This window comes from Elephantulus edwardii, unplaced genomic scaffold, assembly GCF_000299155.1.
Source record: "Elephantulus edwardii isolate Elephantulus edwardi_28Jun2011 unplaced genomic scaffold, EleEdw1.0 scaffold00038, whole genome shotgun sequence".
NCBI lineage: Eukaryota > Metazoa > Chordata > Mammalia > Macroscelidea > Macroscelididae > Elephantulus > Elephantulus edwardii.
The window spans coordinates 21,479,697-21,492,242 of record NW_006399788.1 but is presented as its reverse complement, the minus strand read 5'-3'; the positions used below and the strand labels follow the sequence as shown (position 1 = coordinate 21,492,242).

Below are 12,546 nucleotides of genomic sequence, written 5' to 3'. Positions count from 1 at the left end.
ACCAATCCTGATGCCACATCGCTCTTCGTATAGCCCAGCGTCTCGGATGATCTGTTCTGCATACAGATTGAAAAGGTATGGAGACAGAATACATCCCTGACGAACCCCCTTCTTGATTTTGAACCATGTAGTGTCTCCTTGCTCTGTTCTGACGACTGCCTCTTGGTCCAAGTATAATAAGTTTCGCATTAGCACAATCAAATGTTCTGGAATTCCCATTCTTCTCAGAGTCATCCACAGCTTATTGTGATCCACATAGTCAAAAGCCTCTGCATAGTCAAATATCTAATACCTAATATAACCAGGTAGTAGAAAAGGTAAGTAAGACTTTAGCTAATTTGTAAATTACTACTATCACCACTCATTGCTTTAATTATAGTAAACCTTAGACATTAGTTATCATGCCAGTGAGTGCTTCCACCTTCACCTATATTTAAAAGGTTTGGCTTCTGTTTTACAGGTTTTTAAAAGCAATAAGCTTGGGCAATGCCTAAGAAAAAGGTCTCTGAGGTCAGATTTACTGGATTTGAATCCAGTTCCTGCCACTTCACAGGTGATCTTAAACAAGTTACTGGATTTCTCTTTGTTTATTTCCACCTCTATACAAACTGCATGATAGTAGCCTATCACGTAGTGCCTGGTAAAATGACATTAAGTAATACAAGTAGTAAATTATTACACGAAATATCCAAAAAGTCTGCCATGTTTTTAGCATTAGATCCTAATAAACTACTGAATAAAAACTTGCTATTGTCATGATTTTAAAATAATCTTGTTATTCCTGAAACTATGTTTAGAGGTTGACCTTCCCATTAGTACTAAGTGATGAAGAGACAAAGGCACACTCTAATCTAGCCCATAATACTCCAGAAACTTCAAGAAGGCATGACTTAAATGATATCAACTAATGAAAATTAAAGTAAAGAGCACCAGATTCAATCTCAAAGCAGCAAATGACTGCATATCTCCTGTAGTTGATTTGGTTAGAAGACTGGACCTAGGCCTATGCTTAGAGTCTGGGAAGAAGGTAAAAATGAAGGCCCTCATTATACCTAAAATTTTTTCAGTTAGCAAGCAAGATAATATATCATTAAAGAAAATATGTTCTATCTACTTTTCTTAGCAAATGTGTCTTTCTAACTGACAGAAAAATTCAGATTTGAATTTCAAATTCTTGGTTCTGCAGTTTTGTTTGCTCCAATACTGCAGGGTAGAGAATGTTGATTCCTGGCTCCCAGCCTGCCATCCCCCTCTTGCTACTTCAGTCACATAGAAGTAGGAAGGGGCTTTACATCATTAGGTATGCTACTACACTCAAGATTCTCAAGAAGCCAGTAGTATGCATACGGTTAGGCTGAATTTATAATCAATAGGATATCAGCGTGAGAATCATTGACAACACAAAAAATGTGACTGCATCATTCTACAGGAATAAATATCAAACTTCTAAATAAAATACTGGTGGTAATAACAGTAGTTAACACTATTCTGAGAGCTTTATCCATATTAATTCTTTTAATCTAGCAATAATAGTGTAGGGCAGATAATAGTATTATCACTATTTTATGGATGAGGAAACTAAAGTACAGAGAAGATAAGCATCTAACCATCAATTACCAAGTGTAAAAGTTGGGATTCCAACCCAGGCAGTCTGGCTTCACAGTCTAATTAACAGGACTCTTAAATTGTCACATGATGGATGCCACCTTAGATTGCTTCTATAGATTTCTCTATAGGAGAACAACTGGCTGGCAAACAACTATATAACCCACTGTAAATGTAACTATACACAAAGAAGACCTTTCATTTGGTTACCGTTGGAAAATCCTCTAACACTTGTCGATCCTTCTCCTTGCTCTCCATGAACCGCCAGTCTGGTTCATAAAGGTAAGAGTGAAAGTTGTGTAGCATGGGGATCTTTTTTTCTATACTTATGGTCATATCATCCTCAACAGTGTCCAGAGCTCTAAGAACCAAATAAAATATGCATACTGCATGGCTGCAAAAAAAGGAGAAATAATTATTCATACGCTGAAACAAATATCTAAAGCTACTTCTTTTTAAATAACATTTCATTTATGCCAGGCATTTTTCAAACCCTTCTATAACCTTTCCTCTACAGAACTGATGTACAAAGTTCTGACGTAATGCAAAATTCTAAAGAATTTTTAAAATCAAATACTGATGTTATTATAATTCTTATTGCTATGTCCCTGTCAAAAAATAGTAAGCTGTGTTTAAGTGTGAAAAACCACTAAATGGTTTACCATTTCTTATGCTTCCAATTAGATAAGTAAGCACCAACAAAATAATGATAAACTTAATGTTTTACATTCAGATCAAAGTCAATCCAATTGCAAAATATCCTAGTAATTAGCACTACTACTACAATATCATGAGTTCACTGTATTTATAAAAAACTTCGTTTCCTTTACTTAGATGCAAGTAATGAAATTTTCCTTTCTTTATAGAATATAAAAACCTTATAGCTGGATGATATTACCACTCCTCAAATGGATTACATTTAACTAACAGAAAACAATTGTATAAAAAAACCCAAGAGTCAAAATGTTTAAGAATGGATTAATATACTGCAGACAGACAAGGAAGACACAGCATTACTGCCATGGATAATGGCAACTGGTAGACACTGGTTGGGCTCTACCCAATATTTAACCCAATATTCTAGACAGGCAAAAGTTGATGAACAGGTTCAGCAGCCAGCACTAAAAAAAAAAAAAAAATCAATCAACATTGCCACCACCACACACACACTTGCCTTCCTGAAAGCTGTGCCTGCAGGGGCACTGTCAGATGGCCAGGTGCCTGGAAGGACATTTTAAAACAAACGCATGGGCATTTCAGTCAAACACTTCTTTCACTCACTCAGGCTGGGCTGGCCAATATACAAATATCGAAGTAAACACTCCATGCTATGTCCAAAAATGCCTCGGAAAAGCTGTCTTTCCCTCAGATCCTACGGAGCTGCCTCAGTCACTCACCGCATTTCCCCATCCAGTCCCTGGATAACAGCTGCGAAACTTCGACTGGTCTGATTCAGATACTTGTAGCAGGTTTTCAAGCTGTTGCTCAGCGAGTCCTGCGGGCAGAGAAGACATGCCGAGGTGGGTGAAGCTGAGGAGCAGGAATGGGACAGGGACAGGCATCTGGCTGCTGTCGGGCTTCGGAGTCGGCCACTGACGCCTTCTCCCCGCGGCCAGTCCCGGGAAGGCCAGGCAGAGGAAGGGAAGGGGCAGCCCCGAGAAGGAGTCCCTGAACCTGCGCCACGAGGCGTGGTGGCAGGGCTCAGAGACAAGGTCCGCTTGAAAAGGGATATCGCCTTAGTGCTGCAAGCAACTGCAGCCATGGGAATGCTGAGGTCTGCGGAGGAGTTTTCCTCCATAGATCCAGAGTAGAGCTGAGCACGGACTACCCAGGGAGGGGCGGGCTCTCCAGCAGCATAAACACACACTCTGCCCAGGAACGCCCCCGCCCCGCCCCACAGCCACCAGGGGACTCCCCACACCAGTCTACCTTCACAGCTGAAACCCACCAACTGCTAAAATCACACAGTCTACTCCACGCTCAGTAAGATTGCTTTTCCTTTCTTTAAACCCTTATTATTCTCTTGAAAGTTAGCTTGCTACCCACTTTAAAATTTCCCTTTGAAAGCACAGGAGTGTAGCAAGCTGTTTGCTGAACTTTACTCTTCCCTAAGGAAAACAAGTAAGGGCCCTGTTGTTTTAGGAGGTTAAAAAGGCAGTGTTTTCAATGCAAGCATATCAGGGAAAAGAGCTGACTGCTTTTAACAGAGAAGAGGGAAAGATGTGAACTGCCTACAATTGGGGAATGGTTTTTAAAAATAAGTAATATTTATCCACAGATGCACCTGAACTTCAGTGCTGCAGAGGAGTACTGAATATCCCATGGATGGCCAAAACAACAAATAAACAGGTCTTGGAGAAATTGCAGCCAGAGTGCTCCTTGGAGGTAAAGATGATGAAGCTTCTTCTCACATACTCTAGACAGGTTGCTAGGTGAGGCTATTCCTTGGAGAGGGACATCAAGTTTGGAAAGATGCAGGGACAGAAGGAGTAGAAGACTCTAAACCAAATGGATTCACACAGTGTCTGCAGCAATGGGCTTGAATGTCAGAGTAGTGTTAAGAAGGCATAGAATAGGGCAGGGTTCAGACATGTTGTTCACAAGGTCCTGAGTCATATTCAAAGGCACCTAACAACAGCAACAACTAGAAGAAATCTGACAAAATAATTTGAGAACATCAACGATGAATCCTGGATCCTGTGGTGCCCAGGTGAGCTATGTCCTCTGGGATACAATTACTGAATTTCCTGTCATAGATGTATGTTACCTTGTCAAATGATGCTGTTACATGCCATCGCGTCGCCTGCGACTAGTAGCGACCCTCTATAAAATAGCCCTAAACCCTGTTCTAGCCTGTGCCAATCTTATTGTCTCTAACACACCAGACACTAAATCAATCCATCTCATTGAGGGTCTTCCTCTCTTTCTCTGTCCTTCCACCCTCCCAAACATGACGTTCCTCTCAAGGCCTGATCCGTCCTTGCAACATGTCCAAAGTATGTCAGACGAAGCTTCTGAATCCTTGCCTCCAAGGAGCAGCCTGGCTGCACCCTCTCCAGGATGAACCTGTTTTTTTTCTCTTAGCAGTCTATGGTATATACAATACTCTTCTCCAGCACCACAGCTCAAAGGCATCAATCCTCCTTCTATCATCCAGCTCTCTGACACACAGCAAGTGATTGCAAAGACCATGGCCTATAACAGGCACACCTTAGTCTCCAGACATCGTTATTCCTCAGTACTTTGGAAAAGTCTCTACAACAGACTTTCCCAGCGCAATACATCTTTTAATTTCCTGGCTGCTGGTGCCAAGAGTGTTGATTGTGGAGTCAAGCAAACTGAAGCTCTGAACAATCTTGATCTCTTCACCATCCATCATGATGCTGCCAATCAGCCCAGTGGTGAGAATCTTTGTTTTCTTGATATTGAGCTTCAATCCATATTGAAGGCTGCAGTCCTGACCTTCTGCAGTAAGCCTTTTAAAAATTATGTACTTATTTCACTTTACTACCTTGTCTAGTAATAACAATAAAATTAATAAATATTAATATTTGTTTGGTTATATATATTAATAAGAGAATTTAAGTAGTATTCAGTACAAAAACTCAACATCAGTTAAACAAAGATTTTCATCACAGGGCCAATTAGCAGCACCATGATAAATGGAGAAGAGACTGAGATTGTTAACAATTTCAGCTTATTCAGGTCCACAATCAATATTCTTGAAACCAGCATTCAGGAAATCAAAAGACAAATTGGATTAGTAAAGTCCACTGTCAGGGACCTCTCCAGAGTGCTGAAGTGCAGATGTCAGTCTAAAGACTAAGGTGGCCTGATCCAGGCCATGATCTTCACTTACTTGCTATGCATCAGAGTGCCGGACAATGACTAAGGATAAAAGAAGAATTGATGTCTTTGAGCTGTGGTTATAGACAACAGTATTGAACATACCACAGACTGCCAAGAGAACAAACAGGTTTGTTTTGGAGCGGGTGAAACCAACTTGCTCAGTGGAGGCTTTTGAAGGCTCTTGAAGCTCCATCTTACATACTTATGGGCATGTTACCAGGAGGGACCAGTCCTTGGAGAAGGATATCATGCTTGGGAAGATGGAAGGACAACATAGGAGAAGACGGCCATGGATGAGATAGATTGATACAGTGACTTGAGTAATAGGGGCAGGTGTGTTGTAGACAGTGAATTGGCTCAGGATAGGGCAGAGTTCAGAACTATTTACTGTGCTTAAGGTGGCAATGAGTCAGTCGACTTGACAGCACATAACTGTAAAAAAAAAAAGGTCAGCAAATGGTAACCTCCATAGATGTTAAAACAATTTCTCAAGTCCTTTCCCCCTATAGTGTGGAGACAAAAACTTAAGAGTAAAGAGAGTTAACAGTTGTGTACTAAGATACATGCTAGTTCTTCATATAAATTTATCAGACACAAGGATTCCTCTCATTACACTGTCAAAGCTTTAACCCAAAGCTACACCCATTGAACAGCCCATAGACTACCAAAAGAACAAACAGATATGTCTTGGAGAAAAAGTGCAGGCAAGATTGACAAAGCTTCATCTCATCTACTTTGCACATGATGCTAGGAGAGGCTATTCCCTGGAGAGGGATATCATGCTTCAAAAAGTGGCGGATCAGTGAAGGACAGGGTGGAGGGTCAGCAAAGGTGACAAAGACCCTCATCGAGATGGACTGCCACAGTGACTGCAGCAATGGTCTCAGGTGTACCAGAGATGAGGAGGATGGCACAGGATAGGACAGGGTTCAGATCTGTTGTTCATAGAGTCATTGAGTCGTACTCAACTCTCCAGCACCCAACAACTAACAGCTTCCTGGATGTGATGTCTAACCAGAAGTTTGAATAAATGCAAAGACAGAAAATATCTAACACTGGCTTTGAAAATTATGCATATGATGGAAAAAGGTCCCCCCCTAAAAGACTGACACAGTGACTGCAGGAATAGGCTCCAGCATATGAGATATGATGAGGATGGCACAGGACAGAATTCAGCTCTCTCGTTCATAGGGTCACTATGAATCATACTTCACTTGACAGTACGTAACACCACCACGCAGTAGAAAATGTCTTTGCTTGCTTTCCGCAAGCTAGGGAAAGCTATTAACCACTGCTGTGTCTCCCTAGAGATCACTGATATTTTTCTATTGCTGTCTGAGATTAAATGCACCCCCAAAGAAACCTCCAGTGAAAGAAACAGAAAAGAAGGGCATGTGGAGAAAGTTTGCTGTGGTTGGGAGCTCTAGCCACAAGCTGAAAGACAGTTCCACAATAGTTACCCACCCTCCCCTTAGCCATCCTAAAAGATGTAAGAACAAAAACAGATAACTTATGCACAGGAGAGGCACTTGGAGAGAAATTTAAGAACAGAATTAATGGGATAAAATTTTTTATTATTATTATTACTACTACTACTAGGTTAAAATTGTTTTCCTGTCAAACATTCTTCTAGGTGGTATAGCACTGGTCTGTGTGTTGCTGTACAGAGGTAACTCATGGTTGCTCTGATGCTGAAAACTGTGACAGTGCTGTGCCAATCGTGGTAACGGGTACCCATGGTGGACAGTGTCGGCTGGAGCTTCCCGACTAAAACAAGCCTGGAGGCAGGAGCGCATCCACTTCCGAAATGGTTCGCCTCCAGAAACTCTATGTACGAACACTGCTCAGACCATTTGTTCATAGGGTCGCTATGAGTCGTCTACGACTTGATGGCACCAAACAACAACAACTATTATTATTATTATCGTATTGGGCATGTATTAAGTGTCAAGCACAATATACACATTACCTTAAATCCTTACAAAACCTCTAACAGATCGGGTAAATGAAAATGCTTAGCAAAGATTTTATGAATACATCCATAACCTATATTAAAACAACCTACATGAAACCTTCATGGCCAGATATGTATCGGAGTTGTTAATGTTTAGAAACGGAAGTAAAGGAATATACAGAACAGTACTCTGGATGGTGCAAACCAATTACAATGCAAGTTTGATAGTTCTGACCTACTTCCGTAAGATTACAGACATTGGAGGGCAATTGGAGGCAGTCAGCATAAGAGCAGCATCTCCGCTGATGATCATCTCACTGCCACCAAGTCAGTCTCAACTCTTTCACTGGGTTTCTGAGACTACAAATAGCAGTGAGAGCAGACTGCTCATCTTTCTCACTCAGAACCACTGGTGGATTTAACAGTGAAGAGAAACTCAGCCTTTGGGTTAGCAGCACAATTCACTATACCACCAGAGCTCCCCTCAACCAATGAAAAGATTGGTAAATCTAGCTCTCAGTACAGTCTCCTTTCATTCATCTGCCAACTTAATATTCAAAATACCACTTTCTTCATGTCAAAATCTTTGCTTTGAACAATCCTCTACTTTATTGAATCAACACAAAACTCACTGCAGCAGAGTCAGAACCAACTCACAGCTGACCTCCAACAGTTTTTCAGAGTCTATAAATTGCACAGGAGACTGCCTATCTTTCTCCGAATCTGTCTCTTCCAGAACTGCTGGTGAATTCAAACTACCTTACTCACTAGGCCAACAGAGCTCCCTACTTTACTGAAAACAGCTAAGCTTTTGGAATCCATTAGCAATTGTCCCCTACACACACATCAGTCCAAAAACTTTCTATTTCTAACCTACGTCCTTCAATTCCAGTCAGGGTGATTTCCAAAACAATCATTTTCAGTCTTACCTACATGATTTGGTTCATCCTGACCTTTCCATAATCACCTAGGGAGCTCTGGTGGCCTAGTGGGAAGACACTGCATTTCCAAAGATACACAGTTCAAATCCACCAGCTGCTTCACAGGAGAAAGATGGGTAATCTCCTCCTGTGCTGACTTACTGCCTCTGAAAACCCACTGGAGGGTCAGCTAAGAGTCAGTTCCACTTCTACAGTACGAAGTTACAATAGAGTGCATTTTGGTTTAATTTCTTTTGAGATATTTAAAAAAAAAAGATTAAGTTAGCAAGAAATGAGGAAAAATAGATGCCAAGACACATGGAGATTTCCAAGCAACCAGAAGGCAGAAGCTGAAGAGCTGATGAATTTCCTCTAGAGTAGACGAAGAGAGAAAGCTTTCCCGTAGAGAAAGAAGGCACTCTGAATTCAGACTTCTAAACAGAAGAGGCTCTGATGGCAGAGTTGATGGGGGAATTCACTGTGAACCCAAAGGGGGCACCTCTCTGGTGCTCTGTATCTACCTCAGGAGAAAGATGGGCAATCTTTTCCTGTGTGATTTGTTGTTGTGTACCAGCATACCAGAGTGGGAAATAACCAATAGCTAACTCTCTAGCATGTTTTCAGAGGCAGTAAATCACACAAGAGGTTGCCCATCCTTCTCTCATGGAGCAGCAGGTGGATATGAACCACATGCCTTCAGGTTGACAGTGCAGCTCCTTACCGTTGGGCTACCAGTCTCCAAAAACCTACTGGAGGGTCAACTATGACTGGAGGGTCCTGACTGGATGTTAGTGAAACTGAGAAACTCTTAAGAGAATAAATTTCTGTTTGTTAAGGCCATCTACTTGTGGAGTTTCTGTTCAACTAAGACAATGGACAAGCCTATGCTTATGTTCATGGCCCATTGTTTTAACCATACGCAGCACAGTGGTGCTAAGAGTGAGCTTTTGTAGTTAAGACTGCATGTGTCAAAAGCCAAGTCCTTCACTTACTAGTTGGACCTTGGTTAGTTAATTTTATTGTGGTAACAATTTATATGTGTTAGTTCATCCACCTGCTCTGTTGGAGAAGGATGGGCAATCTCCTCCTGTGCAGATAACTGATTCTAAACACCCACAGGAGGGTCAGTTCTGACTCTAAGGTACACAACAGAAACAGTTCATCTATAAAATAGGAAAACAAATTAATAGTTTCCTTATAAGATTACTGTAAACTTTAATTAATAATACTTAAAACCAAACCTACTGTTGTCGAGTTGATTCCAAATCATAGCAACACTATAGGACAATGTAGAACTACCCTATAAAGTTTCCAGGGCTGTAACTCCCAGGAGCAGTTAGTGGGTTCAAGCCAGCAATCTTTTAGTTAGTGGCTGAGCAATTTAACCACTGTACCATCAGGACTCCTTCAATAACAGATGTACAGTATTTAAAATTGTGCTTGGCACATTAATAATAAATGTTAATCAATATTATTATGATGACACCTTCTTACCAAAAGATAAAAGATCTAGGTGTTAAAATTCTGGAGACACACTTTCAGCAAGGCATTACTATTTTAAAGGGTGTGGTCAGATATGAAAAACCTATCTTGAGGAAAAAACCAGAACATATGGCTTATATATCAATATTTTTTTTATATCAACATTTTTAAGAGATCATGTTAGTATTTTCTTAAAATACTTCATATGCTTGTTGCAAAACAAGGATTATACTCTGTGATGCCAGAAGTGGAACAAAGGTTGCAAAAAGATATACTTTAGCTAAGAGTCAGTTAATGCTTTCTGAAAACCAGAACAGTCTGGAATGGCAGGGTCTATCTCCAGAGGTAATGAATTACCTATTATTGGAAGCTGTTCAAAGGGGATGGATGATATACACATCTGATTCTATAAAGCAGGAATTCTTTGTGTTAGATCACAGAGAGTGGACACCTGTCCTCACAGAGAAAAAAAGCAAAAATGTTCAATATCATAAACATTTGCAAATCCATGATGGTCTCAGGTACAAAATCTCAATACACAATCTCTTAAGAAATGTCTGATGTATTTATTTGGCAAAGCACAGGGAGAAGGTATAGCTATTATTTTCTTTTCAGGCTTCCTCAAATGGTTAAGCCTTATTCTAGTCTGAAGCGATTTCCCCCCTGCTGTCAATGTTTAAATTTGACTTAATATATTCTTCCATGTTTATGTAACCTTACCTTGATTTCTAAACTATACGCCTAAACACTCAGTGGATTTGATCAGGGCCCACTGATGTCTCCTGACGGGAGACAGAAATGGATGGATGTCATTCCGAATTCGCATCATAAGCCTGTCATATTTTCATACTTCATTTTAGCCACAGAATTCTCTCCCATGCCTCCTCCCATTTAATCTACCCACAAAACCTGTAGCCCTTTCACCCCTTGCCATAGTCAATTCCATCTCTTAGAGATCCTGTAGGATACAGTTGTACTTACTGCCCCATAGGAGGCAGACATCCACCTCTTTCTCCCGAAATTCACAAACAAGTACAAATAGTAATCCTTATGGCAAGAACAAAACACAACTCCCAGAAAAACAATGTTTTGAACAGCCAGAAACGTCCTCGACGCCAGGACAAAAGAAGGGGGGGGGGGGAAACACGAAATCTACCAAGTCTCCCAGAGAGTGAGGGCAGCCCAAGTCGATTATAGAGTTAAGGGGTCGGGGCGACGATGGGGGGTGAGCCACCTGGGAGCATTCTCCCGAGTCAGCGCCGAATGGGCGGCTTTTGGACGACGCGCGCCTCGGCAACGCGAACAGCCTCCCTCCCACCCAGCTGAGATGCGGATGCTCGCTCGGCCCACCTGGTCCATCTTCGGCATCACCTTCCGGCTGCCCCCCATCTGAAAACGCAGCAGATTGTAAAACTCCTCGGGGTGCCCCAAGCACTTCACAAACTCCATCCTGACAGGATATAGGTCTGACCGCAAACTGACTCGCGCGGTACCGGAATTTCACACCCAACCAGCACTCAAGGAAAAAAAAGGCGGAGGAGCTGGGGCGGGGCGGGAATGGAGGACGGCCAAACGCAACTGCGTCCCGCCCACCTCCCGCCTCTCTCCAACCGGCGTTTGGAGCTCGCGCCGCGGCCAGCCGGCTCACAGGGTGGACTGACGAACGCTGATTGGTCAACGGCCCTCGCACCAGCAAGATGAAGACCAATCAGGAGCATAATAAACCTGGTGTGATGAGCACATCCTACAATCTAATTGGAGAGTGATAAAGAGGCAGGCGATCGGGATTGGCGATTTTAATGGAGCCGGGGCTTTGATTTTCTTCACTGGAGACACGACCACAGTAGGGGGCGTGGGACCACGGTGTATGCAGAGCGGAAAAAGTTTCTGAGCTAGCTACTGAGCTCCTTCCCGGACTGCTTTAAAATTTCCTTCATTAGAAAGATATGCAAGGCTCCCAAGACTAGAAAAGACAAGACAGCAGATTGTTGAGGCTTTAATTTCCCACAAAGCACGAAAGTAAAAACTTGGCCAAATCAACCTAAGCACACATCCCATTAACCTGCTTCCCACACAAAATACAGCTTCAGAACATTTGGGGACTTATCCATCAATAACGCTCTTGCTTTTTTGTCTGACTTTGCGTTCCACAAAGCATTATCTCTGGTGCTAATCACTCCTGTAGCTAGAATACTTGTTTTCGAAAACATTATAAATACCAGTTTTTGATAGAAGTTTTCTCTGAATCATACTGAAAATTTACCTAAACTGTGTCATTTACATGATCTCTGTTGTGCTTAAATTTAATTGTTGCAGTAATGATGGTGTGGTATTAATAAGTTCAGAATTCTCCAAATATATATCATTTATAAAACTAGTTATTAACTGATACCTGTTTTCTCCAGCCTGCAAGAAGACTACTTTTTTGCAATAAGATAGTGCAATGAAAAAAAGACTACAGAAAATGCTTTTGAATTGAGATACTGGCCAAGAATATTGAATATATCATAGACTGCCAAAAAGATACATATATTTTAGAGGGAAGTGCTACCAGAATGTTTCTTAGAGGCAAGAATGATGAAATGTCATCTTACACACTTTGGGCATGCTATCAGGAGGAACCAGTTCCTGGAAAGGCATCATGCCTGGAAAAATAGAGTCAGGGGGCAAAAATATAAAATAAAATACTGTCAATGAAATGGATTGTTAAAATTACTGTTACTGAACACAAGGGCA

General features: G+C 41.5%; 1 protein-coding gene across 3 annotated transcripts in view; it reads right to left on the bottom strand.

The window, feature by feature from the left end:
* The window catches only part of FDFT1 (farnesyl-diphosphate farnesyltransferase 1), a 30,946-nt gene extending 19,683 nt beyond the window's left edge, over positions 1-11,263 (bottom strand). The window contains exons 1-3 of one of the 3 annotated variants that reach the window (XM_006884890.1): positions 11,161-11,263; positions 3,003-3,100; positions 1,816-1,999 (exon numbers count right to left, since the gene is read on the bottom strand). In XM_006884890.1, coding sequence (XP_006884952.1) covers positions 1,816-1,999; positions 3,003-3,100; positions 11,161-11,259 — 381 coding nt within the window. In that variant the 5' untranslated portion in view covers positions 11,260-11,263. Of the gene's footprint in view, positions 1-1,815; positions 2,000-3,002; positions 3,368-11,160 lie in introns of those variants that run through there. The other 2 variants (XM_006884891.1, XM_006884889.1) reach the window with 2 other exon arrangements.
* Between the last annotated feature and the right edge of the window lie 1,283 nt (positions 11,264-12,546).